The 25,104-nt window shown below is 45.4% G+C and overlaps 1 protein-coding gene across 1 annotated transcript in view; it reads left to right on the forward strand.

Moving 5' to 3' along the window:
- The window catches only part of GPC4 (glypican 4), a 68,279-nt gene extending 54,409 nt beyond the window's left edge, over positions 1–13,870 (forward strand). Inside the window, exons 4-9 of the mRNA XM_074882667.1 lie at positions 812–977; positions 6,709–6,839; positions 7,047–7,193; positions 7,588–7,724; positions 9,966–10,141; positions 11,087–13,870. Of these exons, the coding sequence (XP_074738768.1) occupies positions 812–977; positions 6,709–6,839; positions 7,047–7,193; positions 7,588–7,724; positions 9,966–10,141; positions 11,087–11,295 (966 nt within the window). The 3' untranslated portion in view covers positions 11,296–13,870. The remainder of the gene's footprint in view (positions 1–811; positions 978–6,708; positions 6,840–7,046; positions 7,194–7,587; positions 7,725–9,965; positions 10,142–11,086) is intronic.
- Positions 13,871–25,104: the final 11,234 nt, after the last annotated feature.

The following is a 25,104-nucleotide window of genomic DNA, read 5'->3' on the forward strand; positions in this document are numbered from 1 at the left end:
GTGATGTGCCTGCTGCGGATAGCTCCTCTTGCATGCCCAGTGGTTGCACATTGGCTTTGAGGGTCCTCCCGGTTTGTCCTCAGCTGTGAGGCTGTAGCTGCCGCCTCCTTTGGGTGTGGGGAACGGCGTTATTTAGCATGATGAGTGCTGAGTATAAATGAACCCAGCTATCTGTCATGTAAATGCTGTGTTGCTGGAGTTGAATGTAAGATAAAGGAGCCGGTCTCTCTGCCGGAGAGTCCTGCTGGGCAATTGTCCGGGAAGAGCCAAGCCGCAGCGCTGCGGAGGAGGAGGGCACGCTCCTGGTGGGTTGGGTGTGGGGATAGCGGCAGGCATCCCATCTCGGCTGCTTTTTCCCAAGAAATCTGAGCATCATTGTCTTCAGCATGTGTTTGCAGCGGGGCTTGGATAGTGTAGCCTTCCATTATGCCTTTTGGCTTGGTTGCTTTTTACCGCCTTCCCTGATCTTGAACTGCGTGTCCCCTTGGGGTGCCTGTCCTTGCAGCCCAGGGAGGGGTCCCATAATACCCAAGATGTACTGCACTGCAGATAACGTTTTGCAGAGGTGGGGACAGTCTGTGCCCCCCGGAGAGGCAGGTATACCCAAGGAGGTGAGCCACACCCCTTTGTCTGCTCCCCAGATCCCTGGACCGTGTAAGTGGGGAGCTCTGACCGGACAGCAGAGGCTGACCCCGTTGCATATCCTCTGCACAGCTTTGTTCCCACCCACCCTGTGGTAAATGTGTAGGGTTTTTTGCTTTAGGGACTGAGGGATAATTTTCTTCTCTTTTGCCCTTTCTCTCTTTTAAAGGTGAACCCCACACCACAGGGTACACGAGCGCTGCTGAAAATGATGTACTGCCCGTACTGCCGAGGTCTGGTATCAGTGAAGCCCTGTTACAACTACTGCTTTAACGTCATGAGAGGCTGCTTGGCCAACCAAGGGGACTTGGATGCCGAGTGGAATATCTTTATGGGTAAGGCAATATGGGTTAAAACTGCATGTGAGTATATACTGGTACTGTCTCCCTTACCTGAACAGCTTTTGTGAGTGTCTGTGCTGAGCTATAGCAGGTTTTTTAGGTGTCTGTGATGGGTATCTCTTCTTTCCCCACATCTGTATACAGCACACCTTTTGCCATTCATGTTTATTTCTAAATAAATGAGACTTTTGTAGTGTCAGTGACCTTTGCAGCAAGCTTTAGGAGAATGGAGCTGCCTTTGCTCGTAGGCTCAGAGTGTTTCTTCTTGCTGGATCAAGCATGTGTGCAAGGTGTTTTTTCCATACTACTCCTTATACATCGTTGTCACCATACAGCTGTCCTTCCCAAAGCCAGTTTTCTTCTCAGCAGCCTGGGAGTCTCCCTGCCAGCTGTGGTGAGCTTTGGGAAAAGCTGTAGGCCTGTATTTTACATTAAAAAATTGAATGGGACATGTGTCTGAATCTGTTTTTAAACAGTTCATTTGGCTCTTGGCCACCATCCTTTTGAAATGTCAATAGGCCTTACGTGACACTGTACGAGTGCTTTTGCCATCCTTTTCCTCCAGTTTGTTATTTCTCTTCAGTGCTTATAAGAGGTATTATTTGATACATGAAACTTAGACTGAAATGTTAAATTCTACCTTGGGTCAAGGCTCAGCAGAATTGGCAATGCATCACGTTTTGGGGGCACAGGCAATAGATAACGTTAAATGTTTTCATTTGTGCTCGTTTTCCAGGAGGCTTGATTTATCTGTGAACAAGCATCCTTTGGGAGCAGTCGCTTCACTCCAGTTAATGTGTGATGAAGTGCACATGTAAAGTATCTGTGGCTACTGACAAGGCTGCAGTACTCTTCCCATCCCACTGGTGGAATAAAAGACTGTTAGAAAGAAAAGATTTCCCTTTCATTAAGCTATGAGATAAAAAAGGAAAAATTGCTGATAATTGGCATTTCAGGCTAGATTTACATCTTAGAACTTGTTTTCCTGTGTTTTGTGCACTGACTTTTCACTTCACTGCCCATGCCAACTGGATGTGTGCAGGGTATTATTTTCAGGAGGCATTTTTTTTGCCTGTGTATTCCATATAGGGAGCTAAATGTGACACTAAATTGGGTTTCCAAGTCATTCTCTGGGAGGCTGACACCCCCCTTCTCATTCCTCCCAGCCGTCTTTCTCATGAGAATATTAAGTATTTCAGCTACAATTGTTGCTGAAATAGCTCAAAGCCAGGAGACTTGCAAACATCTAGTCCAAGTAGAAAAGAGGAATCCCATGAAAGGGAAGGGCATAATGCCAGAAAACAGACAAAAGCACAAGCAGCTAATTGCTGTAGGTGGTATGCAGCTAAAAACGAACCTCAGGGGGGAAGCCAGCAAGCCTTGTCACACGAGACTGATCAGGGACTGCATACAATAATTACGATTATTAAACAAGACAAAATAAATAAATGCAATTCTAGGTTGGAAGTAAAGCTTTCTTCTTGCAGTGCTTCCTCCCCGAGGGGCTTCTTGCCTGCTCATTACTTAAGTATGGTATTAAGCTTCGTTACATTTATTGGCAGTATTTGCTTGATTCTTGCACTCTGATTGTTGCAGTGGAGTATGGATACTGAAAACTTAAGCTGGGCTTTCTTTAATAACTGAACCGGTTTAATAACTGAACAGGTGCTGGTTATGATCCAGATTTTGGTTTCTATCTCAATTTGCCACTTGAGTCAAATTAAATGAAATAGATGTGGTGTCTGGGGCCAGGCATGTGTCACAAATATCCCCTGTCTGTGCGTTGAAAGGTTTAAACAAATAAATAAAAAACAACCACCACCACCCCGCAACAACAACAAAACCCAACTGCATGGGTTTGATGCTATTTTGCACTGCAGGTTTAAGTGCTAAGTTATTACAATGATTTATTATGTGTCAAAAACAGATTTTGAACTTAGTGTAATTTAAAGATAGTTAAATGGGAGAACTTGCAACAAATGCTGCAAGTATATACGAATTTGGGTGCATGTGTGTATAAAATATGCATACGCATGTTTTGGTGGGTCTATATGTAAGTCACTTTTCCAAACTGGGCTGTAAAGTTTGTAGGTCTTTTGAGACAAGAAGATTTTATACTTCCTTACTTCTGCAAAGTACCATTTGAAGTTGCAGCATATGAAATAATAACCAAATTGTTCTCTTTTCTTCCATTTAACTATCTTTAAATTATTTTGCCCTCTATTCCTGACACAATTGTACACCAATTAGCCAGGGGTATACTTTGTTTCAAACAAGCTATTGGGAGGGTTGGAGCTTTTCCTGAATGAACAGTGTTAATCTCCAGTTCCTTTTCATTTTTTTTGAATTTTTTTTTTTTTCCACAAAGGTTTACTCTGCTCAAAGATGTTGAATTCAGACTCCATATACATATCTGGAGTACTACTTTGTGTGCAAAGAAATTTTTTCCCCTTTAAAAAAAAAAAAAGATTGTTGTTAATGAATGGTCAAGGTCTTCCCCCTCCTTCCCTCCCCTTTTAAATCAGATCTTGGGGTTAAGACTGAAAACTGCCTTTTGTTCTTCAAGTCAGACAGTGAGGCTGAAGATGTGGGTTTCTGATTATTGGTGGTACAATGCGAAAGAATTGCTTTCCTTCATGAGAGTGAGGTGCTTTGTCGCCAAGGATTGTCTCAATGCCAGTAGCAAGGACAAATGTATGCAGGAGGAAAAGGGTCTTTAAGGGATGGCGCTATATGGTGTGGGTTGGGTTTTTTTTCCCCCCCTCCCAAATCCACTTCTATCTCCCCATCACAGGGAGGAGAGACAGTCTTTGTCATGCTGTGTGTTTGTATTAAATGGCCAGGGTACATTTTTCACTCTGCCAGACTTATTTTTGTGAAGTAGATCTGAGCCACCTTACTGTGGCTTATAAATATCAATTATTTCACACCAGAGCTGGGGCAAGATAATTGATGTTTATAATCAACTCCTCTCTCCCAATAATGGAAAATCTTTCTGGGAGATGAGTTGCACCGAAGCTTCGTTTCTGATGTTAGTGTGGTGTGCCTCCCCTCTTGAGGTGCAGTGGTGCTAAAATGAACCCCCACCAACATTATTAATGTCAAACGTGGCTGCCAGAGGGAATCGCTGCTCACCACGACTGCTGGTGGGGACACCGGCTAGCTCCTGTGGGAGGTAAAAGTTTGCAGGATGCTCCCAAAATCAAAACTGGATGAGGTAGAGCCCCCCCCTTCTTTTTAATGAAAGTTTATTTCATTTAGCGCTCCTTGCCAGTATCAATCCCACCTCCTGAAGAGCTCCAGTTGAATATATTCTCCAAGGGCAATTATTACTTTCCTTATCTTTTCTCGCCAGCTTTGGCAGCTCTGCTGGAGGCCGAATGCATTTTCTCTATCGGCAGTCAAAGCAGAGGCTGCATTCCTGGGCTGTGATACATGTAACGCCATGGCACCCCTGCTAACAAAGGACCCAATTCGCTCTACATTCCCATGGTCTTGTGGATGGCCTGCCCGGCTCAAAGTTTACAAAGACGCCAAACAGCCAGAAGAATTGGGGTTTATGTTTCCTTTCAGTCTTTCACAAACACTTTATTGATCTGCAGCCTTTCCTGGCCACTCGGAGAATTAAGTAGTTACAAAATGGATTGATTTTTCTTTCTTTTTTTTTTTTTTAAAAAAAACTATGCATTTTGTGTGTTTTATTATCTGTCCATAATATTTTTATTTGAAATGAGTGGCTTCCTGCAAACTGCACCGGTATGTTCTTTATGCGCGTGAAAAACCCCAAAAGCTTTGACAATGATGAACACATTTAAGTTGTGCTCCACTTGTTTACAAAAGTCTCCATTTGGTAGCACATCAAAAGCATTTTTCTCCCCTCCGGCACAATGGTATATTCATGCTAGCAGTCATTACTCAGAGATTTGAAGCATCACTTTATTGGAGCCCACCACAATACAGTCTAAGACTCTTTGTTTCATTTGTTATTACCTTCTTTTTTTTTCTTTTTTTTCTTAAAAAAAATGCATTTAGTTCAGACCTGTTTGTAGTCCCTGACGGCTAAATTCCAGCCATGCCCTGCAACAGCTCCGTCATTGATGCTGGTAGTGTGTGCCTGCGGGGCAAGGGGCTTTCCTGGGGGCTCCTGCTCCTCCCAGGGTTCACTCCTGAAACACCGGCACCTTGGTGGAGCTGTGTGAGTCCCAGCTGACATGGTTTTTAGGATGGGTTGATCGACTGATAGACCTTTAACTAACACCCAGCAAATCTTTAGAATGCTGAGTTGTCTTTAAAAAGTGGTTTTACAGGCTAGGAAGGCATCTGCTGTTCATGTGGGGGTTTTGGATATTTTTTTTTTCCTTCTTATTGTTGTTATTATTTTAAATGCACAAGTAGCTTAATTGTATATTTATCATCAGTTTGTGTAGTGTAGTTTAACGTGATTTGGGCACTAGGGCAGAGCTATGACTAAGTTTTTCAGTATGTGGAATATCTTTGTAGGGCTTTAACAGGTAGCCGGAGCCCACAGAAGTTTTCTGCTTGTTGAAAGTACCTGCTGCGCTTAGGAGGAGGGTGAATGTCATGAAAAACACTTTTCAAGAGAAGTTAATAGACTGACTGTGAAACGCCCGTTTCTCCTTAATGTAAGGGAACAGGCGTATCCTTGGGAGCGGGGAGGAGCTCCCCAGGAGAGGATTTCCTCGGGGCCAGAGGGGCAGTTGTGCCCTGGCCTCCCACATCATGCAGGCTAGGAAAAATTGAAGAATTAAATGCAACTGGAAAATGATGAGTTTGTGGCAGAGCATCATGAAGTGATGCAAGAGAGGAGACCAGCAAATGGGGTGCTTTGGGATCAAGGGACCACAGTGAAAACTAATGTTAAATAAAGGTTGTGATGGGTGAGAAGAGACGAGTGCTTAGCACCAGGCATGTACCTGGAGGCACCTTCTAGGGGAGAGCCAGAGAGAGGGCTTAAATGCAATGCAGGGTGAAAGCCTTAGTGCCAATAATGATTTCCCAGAGGAAGTAGAGGATGTTCAGTAGCGCTGCTGTGTTTAATGATGTATGTGATGAGGACGTGCATGTCAGCATGGGAGAAGTGACCTGGTGTTGTCTGAGGGACTTTTCCATCTCCCCTTGCCTAGAGAAGTGCCAAATATATCATTAGCGCACAGCATTTACCCTGGTCTCATGCAGTCTCCCTTGTGCAGATTGTCCATGTAATGGCAGAAGGTGCAATCCCTTGGCTTCCCCAAGCCTGTAGCTTTCCCTAAGAGAGAGATGGTAGCGATGATGGTCTTGGGCCCTTTTGCATTGGTGTCTTGCATTCAGGACCAGCATGAGGAAGCCGGTGGCTTTGAAAGCAGTCTTGAAAAACAAATGACACAAGGCAACCTTTAATAAATGAGCATGGAGAGGAGGGTGTTAGTAATGCTTGTTCTAATGGGAGGAGCTGATTACAGGCTGCCTGTTGGCAGGCTGCGATGGTTCTCCCTCGTTTAATGTGGCTTTTGATGTATATGAGCCCGCGGCTTGGTGCTGGCAGCCTCTAAGTGCCTGGTGAAGTTGTAGACTCTGGGAACGGAGCAAAATGTTTCCTGGAGATGTGTGCTGGTCTGAAGTGATGTTGCAGTGGCTAATGTCTGCGTGCTCAATCTGTTGTCCTTGTTATCTGTTATTCTTGAAACTCCTCCACTGAAAGCCTTCATTTCTCTCTGTGTGTTAGATTCGATGCTGCTGGTAGCAGAGAGGCTGGAGGGCCCCTTCAACATTGAGTCAGTTATGGATCCCATTGATGTGAAAATTTCAGATGCGATCATGAACATGCAGGAGAACAGCATGCAAGTGTCTCAAAAGGTAGATGGGTCAAGAAGACACTTGGGCTTTATTTATCTAATGTGTTTTATTTCTCTATTCTTGTCAATATATTTTTTTTTTTTAAAACACCCTTTCAAGTATGTATAAAACCAGTGTATTATTTTGGGCAGGGGCTGGGTTGGAGCCTAGAGAAGGGAGGCTCTTGTGACCTCCCATTTCATAAAACCCTTTCCTTCTCTTGCATAGGTTTTCCAGGGATGTGGCCAGCCAAAAACACTTGCGCAGGGCCGGACCGCTCGCTCCGTCTCCGAAAGCGGTTTCAGCGCTCGTTTCAGACCCTACAACCCAGAGGAGCGGCCAACTACAGCTGCCGGCACGAGCTTGGACCGACTGGTGAGGGCCTGGTCCTGCCGGTGCCACTCAGGCGCTTAGCACCCATGTATTGCAGTGTATAATTTTCCATTTGTAATTTATAGGGTTTCTTAATATTCCTTGGCTGTGTTGTACTCTCTGAGGGGTGTAATCTGCCCATGGCTCTAGACATGAATTACCTCAACGCTTCTATGTCAGAAAAGTGCCTGTTTTAAAGGCTTGGCTTATGAGTAATATGTGTTTGAGGAACAGTGTTTAATTTTGTATTAAAAAAGTAAATCAACCATCAAAATACACAGCCTGAAGATCTGGCCTATACACGTCTGTTGTGATAAAAAATACCTTTCCAGCTTCACTTTTAATGAGCATTTGGTATTCTGGATTGTGTCCTGTGTTTCTTTTTTTCTTTTAATAGGTTACTGATGTGAAAGAGAAGCTGAAGCAAGCCAAAAAATTTTGGTCATCTCTCCCTGGCAACATTTGCAATGATGAAAAGATGTCTGTAGGCACTGTCAATGAGAATGAGTGCTGGAACGGGAGCGCCAAGAGCAGGTTTGGCAACGCAGCTGCCCCTGGTTAACTCTCTCCCTCTCGCCCCAGCCTTTCCTGGTGTACCGGCCCCTCTCCCCGAGCCCTCTTCTCCTACAGGAGTGACCCCAGCTCCCTGAGACAGGCTGCTGCCATTACCTGCTGCCATTACCCCCCTTTTTTTTTTTTTTTTTTGGTAGATGGGACAGCTTGAATGCAAGGCTAAAGGGTTGTCCAAGCTCTACGTGGTGGTTTTAAAGGAGGGAACGGAGTCTGGATACCCAGATAACAGCATCTCTCCCTGGGCTTAAACATCTTACTGGTTGCTCATGGGTTTGGGGAGGTGATTTGTACAAAATCCTGTATAATGGGCACAGAGTGGAGATGCTCATGTTGTGTGACAGCGCTGTTGCCCCAGTGCCCCCAGTTGGTGTTTCTACCAGGAGCTATTGCTGGGTTCCTTGTTGAGCAAGGGCAGGGGAGATGGAGGCTGGTGAAAGGTCCTCTTCTCCACTGATGAGGCCAGTGGCACGAGGGGGCCAGTGGTTTTCATGCATGCTTTTTATGGAAAAATAGTTATAAAACTTTTTTCTTTTATTTTTTTCTTGTAAGGAGGAAATTACCAACACATGAATAAGCCAAAGGTTTTCTGTCATATGGTTTATGTAACTGTTTAACTTTTATTTTGGAAATAGAAGTTTCTTTTTTCTGTTTGCTTACTGAGGAAATAAGCAAAATCCAAGATGTTCCATTAAAAAAAAAAAAAAAAAAAAAAGTTGTCCAGGGTTTTCCAGCAGTTTTTCTAAGTAATAGCAGTTTTTTTCCCTTGATATTTTTGGGACACAGGACTGAGCCATACCACATCAATTTTGCACTGTTTAGTGTGTGCTGAAACTCTGCCTCACTTGGCCAGGGTGATGGTTTGGGTCTCTGCAACAAGAAATGGCTCTGACCTCCTGAGGTTTTGTTCATCAGCAGCTTGTAGAGGGCTTTTGACAGCAGATTTCTCCAGTGTGTGTGAGGGCCAACACCAGGAAGGAGGGGAGATGGAGACTTGGCAGCACTGGGCGGGGAGAGAAGAGAGGAGGCTGGACATCCTATGCGGGTTGTGCAAGATATTTTTCCTTTGCTGTTACTATTTTCTCTGTGGCTCCAATAAGCTAAAAGTTCAGAATTCTTCCACACTTTGGTCTCTCTCTGACTTCTTTGAAACATATAATATTGATCACAAATAATAACAAACCCAACAACAATAATAATACTAAACCCTCCCATACACAGGACAGGGTTTGAGCATGCCCTTCAGATGGATGCTTATATCTCACTGCCTGGTCTCCAGGATCAGTAGATTGTGCTAAAGGCTTTTCTCTCTCTTGTGGTACTGAAGTTGGCATCATAACTAAGAAAAATAATGTTTTCTGCTGTTAAACAGTGATTTTTCTTGCAAGTCAGGTAATTGGAGGAGAGAAAAAGTGTCGTATTCTTGCTCTATAAGATGATACTTCAAATACCTGTTTCAGGGATGTATTCTGTTGGGTTTTGTTGCTCAGTTTCTCTTTTAAACCAAGAGGCCATCCATGTGTTCAGACCTGAGCATGCACACCTACTGAGGCTGAGCAGGTCGGCTCTTCTCAGCTTCAATGCGTGGGGTTACGTTACCTCATCTTCAGCATCACTGATATTTCCCCTGCTGGGGTTATTAGGGAAATTGTGTCTCATGTCTGCGTGGTGAGAAGTACACATTTAATACCCCAGCTTAATGGTTAAGGCGCATTATGCAAAGCCAGAATGACACTCTTGCCTCCAACAGTTACTGTAGGTTTCTCTGGGATAACTATGGCCCCAAAGGTTGTTTTTCCAAAAGTGTCATACAAGTGGGCATCGGGGCATCTCAACAGCTTGTTTTGCTCTGTGGCCTGCAGAGAGATGATTTATGCTGTTGTAAGCCATTATTATTATAAACCCCAGATCTTCCTTCTCTTTTCAAGTTGGGGAGAAAACTGTCTTTCCCCTGCCTTTGTGGCACAGAGTATATGAAAACAGTGTTTAATTCCACATGCTGCCCAGGTGGCAGGGAGGGGAGATGGGGTAAGAAGCTGGAGAAGGGCTCTGTGAGGGTTAGCATGTGGGAAGATCACGTTGGGCTCAGAATATCACCCAAGCTAGAAAAGGGAGTGGCGTCGCTGAGTTCCCACACTCTTGCCCTTGGGTGTGGGACCCCACTGAGCTGCATCTCCGATACCATCAGGAACGGTTTCTTTTCAGGTATGACTTTGCGGTGACTGGAAACGGCTTAGCAAATCAAGTGAATAACCCAGAGGTAGAAGTCGATATTACCAAGCCAGACATGGTGATTCGCCGGCAAATCATGGCTCTGCGGGTGATGACCAACAAGCTGAAGAATGCATACAGTGGGAATGATGTCGACTTCATTGATATAAGTATGTTTGCTGTTGTTTGCCTTTTGCTCTTTCTTTTTCCCTGTTTAATTGGATTTCGTGCTAACATGGGGTAGCTGGTTAAGCTTCAGCTGTAGGTAATCGTGTTAGTACAGTGTGAGGGAACTGGCATCTCTGACAGGCTGTGAGAGAAGGGTTGTTCCCATAGAATTGTGATACAGTTTGGGTTGGAAGGGATCTTTTAAAGGCGTTCTAGTCCAACCCCTCTGCAAATAGCAGGGACACCTTCAACTAGATCAGGTTACTCAGAGCCTCATCCAACCTGGCCTTGAATGTTTCCAGGGGTGGGGCATCTACCACCTCTCTGAGCAACCTGTGCCAATGTTTCAGCACCCTCATCATAAAAAAAAAGTCTTCTTTATATCTAGTCTGAATCTACCCTTTTTTAGTTTAAAACCATTGCCCCTTGTCCTGTTGCTACAAGCCCTACTAAAAAGTCTGTCCCCATCTTTCTTATAAGCCCCTTTAAATATTGAAAGGCCTATAAGGTCTCCACAGAGCTTTCTCTTCTCCAGGCTGAACAACCCCAACTCTCTCAGCCTGTCCTCAGAGGAGGGGTGTTCCATCCCTCTGATAATCTTCGTGGCCTGCTCTGGCCCTGCTCCAGCAGGTCCATGTCCTTACACGGGGGCCCCAGAGCTGGACACAGCACTGGAGGGGGGGGTCTCACCAGAGCAGAGTGGAGGGGGAGAATCCCCTCCCTTGACCTGCTGGCCACACTGCTCTTGATGCAGCCCAGGATGCGGTTGGCTTTCTGGGCTGCGAGCGCACATTGCTGGCTCATAGTCAGTTTTCCATCCACCAGCATGGCTGGGTGTGATGAACAGCACCCAGAAGTTGCATTAACCAGAGGACCCACGCTTGCATTCCGCCCCCGCTGCCTTTTGCAAGGCAGAGGAGGACAGCACGCGTGTTTGTCTCCCGCAGGTGAGGAGAGCAGCGGGGAGGAGAGCGGCAGCGGCTGCAAGCTCCAGCAGTGCTCCCCGGAGTTCGAGTTCAATGCCACCGAAGTCGCTGGGAATTCCAACAAGAGCGATAAGAACATGAACACTTCTGCCGCTACCAGGAGCGGTTTATCACAAGCAGCCTTGCTCCTTAGCATTTTGTTCTTGGCCATGCAAAGACAATGGAGATAATTGTGCAGCGTAGGGGGGGAAAAAAAAAAAAAAGACTTTTATTATCAAAGTTAGAAAGCACCTGCTTTCACTTTTATACCATCTAGGGACTTTGCTTTTTAAGTTAATGGACAACAGTGTACAGTTTTTACTATGTTGCCACTGGTTTTAAGATACTGATTTATTTTTTTTTCCCTTGCTATTCTGGGAATAACAGGAATGGGGACTACCAGTCTGTCCCGTTCACCAAGAATCCATGTTAGAGGTGGATAACAAAAATGTATATACAAGCCTGTAGTTAGCTCTGCATTTGTGTCTTTATCACTTTTCTTTTTTTTCTTTTTTTTTCTTTTACCATATTTCTTACGAAAACAAAAAAAACCCAGGGTCTTCTCTTGGCCTGTAACGAGTATGTGTTTCTGAAATGAGAAATATCTGTACAGAAGCAGGTTTTATTTATCATGTTATCTTATGGGGAAAAAAATAATTGCCCAACAAGCAGAAAATACGTTTCATGTAGTTAACTTCCCATTTATCCACATTATGTTAGTTGCCTTATCTGGAAAGAAGTGGAAGTAATTTGTCTTTATTATGCAGTAAAACAGAAGGTGGAGGCAGAGCTGGTCAGTGTGCCAAATGCCCCGTTTGCATAGGGCGTTAATGCCAGGAGCAGGTTGTACTTTCTTTACAGGAGGTTTGGTTAAATTGGAAGAGACTACAGAGAATTCCAGTTCTGCAGATGCCAAGAAGAGTTGTCATTTGTTCCCCAGGATCCTTGCAATTAGCTGTAACTCCTGTAGGCCAGTTCCCGACGTGCATCCCCTGTGGGAGTAAGGCATTAAACTTGTTCGGTTGGAAGCAACGTGTCGTCTTGCAGATCCAAATGCCAACATGTGTCTTGTCTGCAAATTTGTTAGATGAATGCGGGATTAATTTTTAAATTTTTTGTTTTTAAGGAATACTTTGTGGGTGGGGAGGCGGGGGGATGTTGGGTTTATTTTTGCAAGAGTTTTGTTTCCTCTCCGATGGGTGGCAAAAGGGAAGAAGCAGGCGGGCAGCACCCCACGGCACCATTGCAGGCAGATTGGAGTAGGAGTGGGCAGGAGCTCCCGGACTGAAGATGCCTCCTTTTCGGTGTATTTGGTCTCCAGGGAACTGATGCTGAGTGACTGTAGCTTTTTGGCACTACCCGAGACACCCTCCTCCTTTCTCTACCTGTGCTTTTGCAGTTGGAACAGTGTTGTGGTGAACAGCAACCTATTAATAAAAGAAATGTATATTTTTAAGAAAAGAGATTAAATAATTTTTAAAATAGTTTAGGGAAAACAAAGTCTTTGGAAAGACTCAAAATTATTCTGCACATCTCCTTCTGCTTTAGGTAGCAGGGATCCGGTCAGGAGAGCAATCCAGAGAGAGAGGGCTTGCTCTATTCCACCCTTGTGTTGTGAGGATAATTTTCTATTTTTATATTGAAGCATTAATTACTTGTTAGCTCAGGGTCAGCATTATATTCAACTTTATTTTCACACCAAATTTCTGCAAAGCTATAAAGACAGAGTATTCTTGGCTGGTATAAACAATCCTGGAGGCTTAATTTTACTAGAAGTAGCCAGTTATTTATTAAAACATGATGTTAGTAGAGTTACGGATATTCTGGCTAGATTATTTTTCTTTAGAAAATAAATCATGGAACCATAAAATTGAAAAAGTTATAAATTTATGTGTGGGAAAAAATGGATTGTAAATAGCTAAGTTGCCTTGCGAGGAATTGGAAAATGTGCTGATACTTAGAAACTACCTCAGTTCTGAGGAATTTCCTTTCTAGCTTTGAGTGCTATTACATTTACTTGGTAGAAGTGAATCTGGTCTCCAATATGTAGCTGAAAGAGTTATCCCTATAGACCTTGTTAGATTGTTTTTAATTTAGAGGGTTGAACTACATCCAGCTGTTTTCTTTCAGCTAAGTTCCCTAACAAAGAGAATTTCTGAATTAAATATTGCTGATGGTTTCCATGACTTTTCCTGATTTGTTTGGTTTCATGGCATTTTCTGATGGCCCTTTAATTATTTAAATGGTTCTAGCCATTTGAATTTTAATCCTGAAATAAACAAACCTTAGATGCACTACCATTGTAAATATATCACAGTAAGGTCTGACTGGATAACCCTTCTGGCTTATACCCAGCTGGCAGGCCGGCAAAGTTAAATGAAGAAAAAAAAAAAATTAAACTTCTTCAGAGCTCAGAGAATGGTGGAACAAAAGCCCTTGTGTTCAGAGGGGCTGACTTCTCCAACATCTCCCTTCTTGGCGTAAGTGTTCATATGTAAGAAAGTTGCTTGTAAATTCTCCTGCTTTTGAGCATTTCTGCTCAGAAAAAAATGTTTCTGAATTTATATTTATCGTTTTACAACTAATTCCTTACTAATTGTTATTCCTTAGTTTGGTACAAGTCACCAATGCAAAGACCTGCTGTGAGTTTTAAGTCTGTCCAGTTGACTTTGTTAATAGCCCAATGATCCTCCACTATATAAAGTACAGATTTGTCACCTGGGGCTACAGGAAACAAGAGTAAACATCAATGTAGGATGATCAAAAGTTGTGTTCCTGCTTTTATTTTGTGTTTGTGTGTGAAATTGGCTCTTTGACATGAGATTGTAAACTAAACCATACGAGTAGGGATGAGGCATGCTGCTGACTGAGGAAGGCATGTGCTGCCTTCCTTCAAGTAATTTTTTTTTTCATATAACCATTGCCATTATGAGCATGATTTAAAGAAAAATTCCCATACATAGAATTAATAATTAAAATTAATGGAATTGGTAACGAGCTTCAAATGAAAAATGAACCAGAAAGGTGGTGTTCTTGGCAGCGTGTGAGGCGCTGTCTCCCGAAGAGCTGGAACAAAAAAAAAAATACAGCCCTTGAAAGGACCTGCTTTAACAGCTCTGTGCCTCTCCTGAAACACGTACAGCTCTGTGCTGCGACAGCCTCACAGGCAACATGCGTGTACAGGCAGCTCTGGGTTCCTCCAGCGGACCAGCTTCCATATTTACGCTTCTGGTAGCAATGAAGGGGGAAAAGAGAGCACAGAATGGGACTCTGGTAATCAGTCTTTCTCGTTTTGTGCTGTGATGGGTGGTGTGGCCCTAAGTCAGGACAAATGACCAGAGAAGCAAGAGGCAGTCCTCCCGCACCCCCAGGGCAGGGTCCTGCTCCTGCCCCCCAGCTGAGCCAGCCTGGCTTTTGTCCTCATGGGCAAGTTGGTGTATTAATTCTGGAAGGTGCAACCTCTCAGTGCTCCGGTCATCTTAGACCTGATCGTGCTCAAGTTTGTCACCATCCTCTAATTGCTTTAGCTGGATGTAAGACTTGCTGGACTAGGCAAGACCTCTGGTGTGGTCCTGGCTCCTTTCTCATCACAGCATCTGGTATCAGACACTTCAGAGCAAGGCACATAAAAATCCCTTCTGTCTGTTTGGATGCTTTTAATTATCATGTGTCCCACAGTAACTGCTGGCTCTGTTTGTCACCCTCTTTCCTCCTACCTTTGTGAATGTGGCAGTGTTCCCCCATGGTGACAATGGCAACCAGATCAGTGACAGCTGGTGCTGGGCACTGCTGCCCTGTTCATGCCCTTCGCTCGCCAGCACAGAACCGTGGCATTTCTTTCTGTCTCTGGGGAGGCCCATGCCACTGGCACGTCTCCACAGCCATGAGCAGCAGTCACCGAGGTCCTGCCAGCGCAGGCAGTCCTGGAGCATCTTGCGGACCCCAAGGACCAAGGATTGTGTGTGTGTGTCGAAACTGGTGGGCATGGCTGCTGCAGAAGACCCCAAACTGGATAAATCCATCTCCCACTGTTGGAAGAAATTAACTTGCACTTTTTTTTGATGCTGATGGCTTTATTTTTCTATGTAAGCCACACTGAGTATCTAGGATAACTGCAGAGTGTTGCTGCCTCAGGTCTCTGCCTGATGTGATGGCCAGTGGCCACCTGCCTGCAGTAGTCCATGAGTCAGTACTGTGATAGCTGCAGGGCTGGTGGGAGGGTGGCCTGTCCTTTGCTGCTTCTCTTCCTGGGGATGTCATCAAGGGCTAGAAGTAATTTAAAAATAAAGAAATGCATAGAAGGGGTGAAAATTGATGCAGGAATACTGCAATCCCCCTCCTGGCCGGTGGGATCTGTGTTGACTTGAGCTGCTAGAGGGTGGACTTGGAGTCGGGAGCCACCCCGGGAGGGCAAGCAGCTGCTGGGTCAGCACTGTCCCTCCTCCCTGTGTCCCCTGGGCTGGGGGGTTGCAGTCCCCATCCCAGACGATTATGTAGTGCTGGGCTTCATGGCATCTTCTTTCAACTGGCTGTGATGGTTTAAGGTAGCTGCAAGACACATGTTGGTTAGAGATTGTGCAGTACTGGTGTTCTTAGGACCACCTGAACATGAACCAACCCCAGTAATGGTTTTTATTTCTTGATGCTGCTGTTTCAAGCGTCATGTTTTGTGGGTTTGGTTTGCTTTTTTGTTGTCTTTTTGTTGTTTTTTAATCCGCTGCTGTGGTTTGAGCGCTTGTAACAGTGTAAATTGCCTGGGAAGACGCAGCTCTTTATGGGCTTGCTGTAATTCTGGGTCAAGTGTGCTTAAATTGCTGTAATTTGTATCTAATGGATTACATGGATTGAGAGCCCTTTTATAACTACTGGAGCAAGGAGGGGCTGCCCACCCCGGGAGGAGGGGCAGGCATCCTCAGCATGGCCTGTCCCTTTGTCCCTCTCCTCTGGAAGGGAGGACCATCTTTTTCAGTGGTCCCTTGGACTTGGCAGCCTGGCGAGAGCTGGGGACCATGCCAGGCGCAGAGGGGGCAGGCAGCCGTGGGGAAGAGGCTTTTGCTAAACGTGGCAGGTTTTGGATGATGCTGATGGCACGTCCTAATGTTGTGTTACCTTCTTCTGTTTACTATTCATGTGCTGTAGGCTGGATGCTGGTGGGGACCCGGTGGAGATGCTTTTCCTCCCTGAACCTGCTCTGCCTCCTTGGCTTTTGCCCTTCTGGGCTCCTTCCAGACTGCTCATTGTGGCTTTGCCCCGTGTTTCCTTGCTGCTCTGGCTGGTTTTTCCCAAATCTTTGCTTTTTGTGGTGGATCCTCTTATGTGTCCCCGCAGGAGCAGAGCAGGAATGTGTCCCACCCACGAACCTCGGTAGTCTCCCCTGGAAGTCATCTCCATTTAACCCCCAACCAGAGGTTGCTGCAACTGTTAAAAACAGGAGTTTTGTTAAAAAAGCAACTCTTAAAATTTATATTGGCAAGTCTGCCTCAGATTGTTAGCCATTTCAACAGCCAGGTAACGTCTCTGTTTCCTCAATGGCTGTGTAGGAGCTGAATGGGAGTGACTTCATCCCCATCACAAAATCTGGGGTGCCCATGCCCCTCTTTCATGTATTGCAGCAATACAATTCCCCTACGTAGTCGTTCATCTTCCCAGCGTGTCCTGCCGCATTGTCTCCCAGTACATGTGTCATTAATTCATGTAATCTGATGGAAATCAATATGCTAAACCCCTCATTAATTGGGTTACTGATTTATACTAATGAGACTTAAAATCTTGGAGAAGGTTGAGGGTATTTGTTTCTCCTCAGAAGGGCTCGACAAGCTATTGTCAGCCCCACAATGGCTGGCCCTTGGCTGGGCTGGTAATTGCCTCGTGACTGTATTTGCATCGACATAATGGCGAGGATGTTAGCAGGAGTTAAGACATCTCATCTTTTCCTCTGAACAGGAAAAATCAGGATTAGCAAGGTGGAATGCATTTGCCGGTGGTTGCTGGCAGCCCTATTGTGTAGGGTGGCTGCTCTTCACCTACAAGTCAGCTCTGTCGGTGTTCCCATTATAAACCTGCTTTTCTTCAGAGCTTTATAAGCTCAGCCATAAAAACCAGGCCTGCCTGAAAACTTGGCACACTAGGAATTGGCCAGGCTTTTATTTTTTCTGGTGGGAAGAACTGATGATTATTTTTAGAAGAAATTGTTTCGTCTGTGAAGTTTAATGGGTTGAAATGCTGTTTTGGCATTCACAAGCCTTCAAACCAGCTTTGTTGAAAACCCCATTTAGCATCATCAATAATACAGTAATGCTGAGGCTCCCCAGGGACAGGCAACTAAAACAATAGCTGAAATCTTACATTTTGAAAGCTAATTGTTGTACATGTTCAGCCATTTCCCCCATGCCAGTACCACACACGCGCTTGCTGTCTTGTGTAAGAAGCAGATCTGAGGATGGTTAAGTCTGCAGGAGGCTTTTCACTGACGTTAACAGGAGGTGCATCTGCATTTCCAGGGGCTCTTTTATAGAGGCAAGGCCACAGATACATATCAACTGGGTTGTTGCAGTAGAAAAGCTATTCTGATTTAACCAAGGGTCTTTTTTTCTTCTTCCTTTCTTTTTTTATAGCTGCCTTCATACGAGTCCCCATAATGGAGTGTATTTATATCAGGGCTGGTATGTGCAATCCTAAATAAATTTATGCCTGTATTGCAGGGCTCTGCAGGCAACTTTCAATGCATGTGTCTTGACACCACCCCTCTGATTTTGGGGGTGAGTGGCTGCCTTGCTCTATTTGCAGGTGAGGGGCTGGGCACCCTGATACATGCATGAGGTAGTGGAGTAAGATAAAAAGTGACTTTCACACAAACAGTCCTAAATGACTTTGTTGTTTGCTCTGAGTTTCCCATGCACTAGCATAGGCCATGCTGCTTTCATGAGGGTGCTTTAGGTAAAATGTCTCGGGGAATGAGATGAGGCGCTGACTTCCGAGAGGCTCTAGCACCTCTGTGTCTGGGGGCAGGTGGGAACTTTGGCTGGTGTGTCATGGCTTTGCTACTTTTGCCTTTCCCATAGGAAAAAAAAAAAAACAGATTTGGAAAAAAAAATAAAATACATGATCACTGTTTATTCATTATTAAGTTCTCTGGTTGGTTGTGCATTCAAAACCACTTCAATATTGAATAAGAATTTGCTGCTACAGAATAGTGGTGGGATTTTCAGGTTTGAGCAGGAACAGTTGGGGATCAGTGTTTACATGGTAGAGCGAGGGCTCTCGGCGAGCCAGAGGCCAAGAGAGTCAGTATTACAAAGAAGCTGTTGTCTTTGATAGAGGTCTTCCGGAGCCTAGTTGTCTGAAAATAATTAGCCAAATAAATTAGGTGTGTTCTATTCCCTGTGTGTTCCATGCTAAATAATTCTGACATTTGGCTTCCTAGCGAAAGGGATAGAGTATATACAGCAGATAGCTCAGCCCGTCTTTTGTCAGCTGCCCCCACGACACCCCTGCTTGCTGCCACCGGCCTGGAGAGAGTACCTGTGGAGGAGATGGAGATGTCTCTGCTTTGCACAGATAATAACAGGCAGGAGAGGCTGTCGGGAAGTCTTGTGCTGACCAGAAGGATGGGGATGAGGCCTCTGGGGAGCTTGTGGCTGGTGGGATGGTGGGTGGGCAGAGCTGCTCTTTGGCTCCCTGGTGCAAGTGTGCCCTGCCACGGAGGGCATGTTTAACTGCAAACTGGTGACTAGAAAAGGGGTAAAAATTCCCTTGCTTGAAGGTGTGCTCCATCACATTGGTACAGGCGCAGCACGGGGCGAGTTGGAGGCTCATCCAGGAGCATCCAGCATTATGGGGCCAACGGGGGATGGTCAGAAATGAGAGGGAGACGCTACATGGGTACCTTGGGTTGCACTTGAGCTGCATGTCTGCCACCTACTTGCTTCCTGTCCTTTCTTTCACTGTTGTTATTTAAAGTACATTAAATGGGAGGTCAGCCTCACAGTGTTGTATTAGCACCTTCTTTCCTGAGAGGGGCTGGTGATAGCATCCTTTGGCCCACTCCCTTGCTGGTTTTCTCTGCAACGTGGCATGATCCCCATCAAAAGACAGAGGGGTTGCAGTGTTTCGTGGGTTCCCTCTCTTGCTGGCCACCTTTGCATGCATGCAGAGGCTCTTTCTGAGCACCCTCCCAACAGAGCCATGCTTGCCAGGGCGCAGGAGCCGGGTTTGTACATGGGTTTTGTGCTGCACCTTCCAGATGATCACAAGAAGCCAGAAATGAATTGGAGGCTTCTGGAGGGGAAAACCTCCTCCATTAGGACTTGTCCCCATTGCATTGCAAAGGGTGGTTTGTTCCCTTCCTTGGTTTCATGCCTTTGCTGCTCACACCAGGAGCATTAAAGAAGCAGGAACCCCAGCTGTGAGGCGTTGCTAAACCTATACAGTTGTGAGATGTGTGGAAAACTTGAGTAAAACCATGAGCAAACCTATTTTTGGCCTGTCTCAATGGATGGAGGAAACAATGGATTCCATCCTTTGCTTTTCAAAAGCATTAGAGGGGGAAAAAAACCCACCAACACCAAAAACCCCTCTAGCCCCACTGCTGTGTGCATGTTGGTTGGGTGAGGCGATGCGAGGAGGCTTCCTAGGAGTCTGCAGTGATGAAGGTTTTGCCCAGGCTGCGTGTCCCCGGGGATAGGCAGGACCCTGGCACCGAGCTGAGCACAGCAACAGTCCTGGCCATAATGAACCCAAACTCCTTATATGCACGTAAGCAATAAAATGATATTTCCACTGTGGGAGTGGTGATCAGGGCTCTGTGCAAGGTGCCTTCGCTCCAGGAAGACAGGGATTTTGGGAACCAATGTAAGCAGCCCTGGGGCTTAACCTCGGGCAAGCTGGGGTGTGGTGGTACAGCCACTGCCAGCACCAGCAGCAGCTGCAGCTCAGGTAATCTGTGGGTGATGGATTCGTGGCTCCCCTCTTCTGGGGCAGGCACTCAGACAGCAAAGTGGTTTTAATGAGAGCACATAAGTTAAAATTGGTTTTTTCTTTTCAAAATTAGTGGTAGACTATGGCTGTTCGGGTTGCTATTTTAACTGCTCCAGATGTCAAACATGGCTCAGCCGAGATCAATGTGTAATCCAAAGGAAATACTATTAATTTCAAAGGAATGTAGTCAATATTTAAATGTTTTGGACCTTTTTAATATTTAGACAGTGGTAGTGGTCTAGCTGGGCTTATTAACTCTGCTTTTGGAGCAGTGATTCTATTAGCATGAATTAATGTCTATTAACATTATTGATTTTCATTTATTTTAACATGTGGGCCTGTAATGATATTGGTTATTTTAGACATTCTCCGAGGCTGTACCGAGTCGGGAGCTGTTGGTTTAAGGCCTGATCCCACAAGCTTTTATCCTTCCAGTTGCTACTTAAGCCCTGACTTAGTTCCAAGGCTGTGGAACGGCTCCTGCTGACTCTAGCAACAGTTGGATTGAACCTGCTCCGGGTCCTGCTTCATCCAGCCCCTACGGCTTCATCTACAGAGAGGCTTTGCTGGTCCCAGCATGGCCAAGGTGGATTTAACCCTTGGAATACACCAGTAGCCACCATGAAACACTTTTCTGCTCTACCTCCACATCATTCTGCTAACTCAGTATACAGTGGGGAGCCAGCCTGGCTCTTACACCAGTAACCTTCAGCAGTGACAAGTGGGGTGGACCTGGTCTATATATTAAACTCTTTTTCTAAATCAAGCCCAGATAGACCAGGTTCCCCCTTCCCCTGACTTTTTGTGCCTATTAAATGTATAAAGCGCTTGTAAGGCAGAGTTTGTAATGAGGAACAGAGTCTTCTTGAATGTGGTGTGGTTTTTTGTTTTGTTTTGGTTTTTTTTTTTAAAGGTATGGAAAAAATTGAAAGCTTTAAAAAAAAAAAAAAGTTGTCTCCTTTAGACCAGGTTGAAGAACAACTTAGGAAAACAGTTGGAGATAGAGCTGCATCTTACCAAGCTAGAAATAGACCCATTTTTCAACAAAACAAAAAGTTCATAACTCATTATTTTCTTAACAAAATATCTGTTTTCAATAGCTGTTGAAATATTTTGCTTGTAGAGGTCACACATTCTTAGTGAAAGATGTATCTTTTTTTGGTTAAAAATATTTTTAAAAGCCCAAATGATTTTCATTTAAAAATTATTTTAAATCACTGGTGAAATTACAGAAAAGTTTCACAAACAGAAAATTATAATCAGCCTAGATACATTTCTGGAAAAAGTAGGTGCTTGGAAAAAAAAACCCCAACCCCAAAACGCAAAAGATTTCAGTCTGCGTCAGAGAACGCTCTCAATAAAATGAAACCTTTGGTTCCTTTGTCTGAAGAAACCTCACCCTTTGTTCATGTCTAAGAAAAATGTTTCTTGTTACTGAGAGAGTGTTTGCCTTACATGAAAAAAATGTTTCTGTGGGAGATGTTTTACATTCGAGTGACGCCAGAGAGCCAAAATGTTGAGCTATATTGGCTGTAAAGAGCACAGGCTGATGAAGCTGGAACAATTCAGTTGAAACCCTTAGAGGAAAGGGGAGGATTCCCCCTCCCTCTCAAGGCGAGTGGGGATTTCTGGATAAGGCTAGGCTCTTTTTGGGTGGGAAAAATCCAGGGCAGGCAATGTATCAGCCTGCATGAATGTGTGGCACAAGGGCTGAGCGCGTGGCCAGGGGTACCGGTACCCCGGGGCCACGGCTGGAACCTGGTGCCATCGCTGTCTCCAGCGCCCTGGCTGAGAGCACATCTGGCCTGCACATCTGGTGCTGTGCATGCCTGCCTGCCTGTGGACACTCTGCTATTTCTGCCTCTATGCACTAGATGGCATTGCCAACTTAGCTACGGGGAGTGGGCTTTGGCAGGGCTGTGGGCAAGGGGCTGCAGCCCCGGGCTCGCTGGGCACGCTGGCACTCGACACTGCTGCCTGCTCTGAGAGCATCCTTGTGGGTAGAGCTTGGTTGAGCGTCCAGAAAAACACATAATTTGCACAGATCCAAGCTCTTGTGTACTCTGCGCACTAGCAATGCTGTTGATGGTAATTTGTGATTTTTTTTTTTTCACTTTTTAAGCTTCCGTTTATTGGGGAGAGTGCGATACAGCTGCAGTGTCTGACACGAGCCGGCCCCAGGGTGCTGGTGCCTGGGCATCCCAGAGCTGCTGGCACAGTTGGTGTGATGAGGGCGTGGGCTGTGCTGATCCTCAGCAGCTGTGGTCCAGCCCAGGGTCCTGCTTTTGGGCACTGGCTGAGCACACAGCAAGAAATGGTCTTCACTGCTGCCAACAACCCCTACAGGTGAGCTGGACAAATATGAGAGAGGCTGGGTCATTGGTATCTTGAGGAGGAACCTGAATACCAGAGACATCAGGAGTTCAGAAGCGCCTCTTGATTCCTGGTTCAGTCTATTCCCTTTTGCTGTCTCCAACGAGAGCCTCACGCCCATCGTCTCAGTTTCTCACTTGGTCCTGTGTGCTGGGCTGAGGTACAGAAAGCTGTGGGAAGAGGGTGCACCTGAGTGGTTGTTACCTGGTTCTTTGGGTATGACAGCTGGCACTGAATGGCTGAAAAACATGCTAAAGATAGAGGTAAGACAGATTGTAAACCTGTGAGTCTTCCTAAACTGCCACTTGCTCCTTGGACTCTGAGCTGCTTTTTAAGGGCCAAAGGTACCTTGCTATTTGTGTGTTCTTCTATCCCTACATCCATTTGCAGAGAGCAAACCAGGTCAGTAGAATCCAGGAGGGATGCCTGGGGTGGATCTGCAGCACAGCCGTATCCCTGAAAGGAAAAAACTCATCCCAGGGTGGGTTCTCCTGCGTGTCTGCCCCACCGTGCAGCCCTGGGACGCTGAACAATGCGGGGCCGAGCAGCTGGGGCTACTTGGTGCCTTCTTGGGTATTTGTGCTCCAAGACTGTGAGCACCTCCTGCCCTGTCAGTGCCAGCCCCAAGGCTTCACTGGGACAAATGTGTCATTGTTTGTATCCTGCCTTGCAGTTTCTTTTGAAAACAAAATCCTGAGTATCATTCAAGTAAAAAAGTTCCCGCTTTCCCAGATGACGGTCAGTGAGGGATATGCTCCTCTAGAAATGTCTGCTGTCTCTAGCTTGTGTCCTGGGGAGCTCGGGTGGGTTGACCCTGGCTTGTTTTTCATTTAGAGTTCCCTTTGGTTGCCTGGGATGTTTGTACGGGGCACTGGTGTGTGGCTGCCAATAGATCTAATAATCAACAAAAGTATTGTTTGTGTTGTGTTAGCATCTCAAAGTATCCCTGTGACTTTCCGAGCTGCTCAGATGCATAATTGGTGTTGGTGTTGCAGAAATCCTCATGAAAAATGTTCAGGATAAATCTCCCCCTGAACAGCAAGGTCAGTGCTCCTACTGGAACCCCCTAAAAACTAATGATATGGGAGACTTCATGATGCAACACTGCTCTGCAGACTTGCAAAATACTTTTCTCTACATGTAAGTAAGTGTTTGGTTCTGGGGTGAGCTGCTCGCGCCACTTTGGGTATTCAGGTTCCCATGGAGAGGGAGCTGGCTGCCTTTCCTGCCTGGGAGATACAAAGCTTGGAGCAGAGCTGCTCTTGGAAAATGAAGCATTTGTGCTCAGTTGAGCTTCCCGGAAGGAGGACTTGGCCTGAGTGGGTTGTTTGGGCCGTTGCAGCACTGTCAATCAGCAATTCTTGGTTTCATGCCTTGTTTTGTATGAGACATATTTTGTATGATCTTTGGCAAGTCACTTACCTCTGTCTCTGATACCCCCTCGGAGGAACAGACATAAAACCTTATCTGCAGCAAAGAACAAAGATAGCTGCAAGCTAAAAGTGCTGCTGCAGGACTCTCCATTCCTGTTAACCCCCTGCTTTACTGCCCTGAACCAACGGCCCCACCAGTGCGATCTGTTGCCATTTCTGATGGATTATGGCAATTGTCCCGTTAGTGTGAGCCAGCCACGTGTGCCAGGTCTCATGCTTGGGTTGCTGAGCAAACCTCCAAAAACTTAGTGGTTCATATTTTAATGCTGAGCTGCATTGTAATTTTTTTTTATCCTTTAATTTATGCGAGCATACCAATTGTCTTAGGAACCAAAAACTCTGCCATCATAAAGCATATAAATTTGCTGCCCCCCACCTCATTTGACTAACCTAAAATACATTTCACTCCTTGGTATTCCTGCAGCCCTGGACTGTGTGACATGTTGAGAGAACCAGAACATCTGTATCGGGGTCTGTGAGGTGGACAGGAAACGTGCATTTTTACTGCACGCTCAGGAAAGAAATCTCATTAGATTCATGCGATCTCAAACCAATTATATTCCTTGTGCAAAAAACAGGCCTCAAGCAGTGCAGCCTGTATCTTTAAGGCAATGAAAATAAAGCAGCAGCACCTGTACTGTCCTTCTTAATGGGATGAATTAGGAAGCATATGTATGGACATAATCCTAGAGACTACTGTAAGCATAAGTGAGTGTGGAAGGAGGGTAAAAGAGTGTGTCAAAGTCTTCAACTTTATTAAAGGAGCCAGTTATGTATATGCATGAACTTGGAGTGCCAGTGTCCAAATACTGTGATTGCACCAGTCACTCTGGTGTTCATCTGCTAGGTAAATAATAGTGAGATACTCATATTTACAACTTAAATAGCATGGGTATTCAGCTGGCCTTCGCTCTGCCAGGCTTGACTACTTTCACTGCACATTACTCATTAAGGCAGTTGGTGTCCCGAGAAAGTCTCTTGACGAGACGAGAGTTGCCTCGGAGGCTGCAGGACTGCATGGTGACTTCATCTGGAAAAGCAGGTTAGAAAATTCTCCCTAAAGGTCTGACCCAAAGCTTCCCATTTAACTCAGACAATTCCTAGTAATGTCTTTGCCAGTCAGGGCCAGACGCTGGGCAGTGATACATCCTCCCACCTGCATTACTGCCAGTGGCTCTTGCACCATCTCGGCATCCCATGCTCAGAGTGCACAGTGGC

The sequence above is a fragment of the Strix uralensis genome, chromosome 13 (genome assembly GCF_047716275.1).
Source record: "Strix uralensis isolate ZFMK-TIS-50842 chromosome 13, bStrUra1, whole genome shotgun sequence".
Taxonomy (NCBI): domain Eukaryota; kingdom Metazoa; phylum Chordata; class Aves; order Strigiformes; family Strigidae; genus Strix; species Strix uralensis.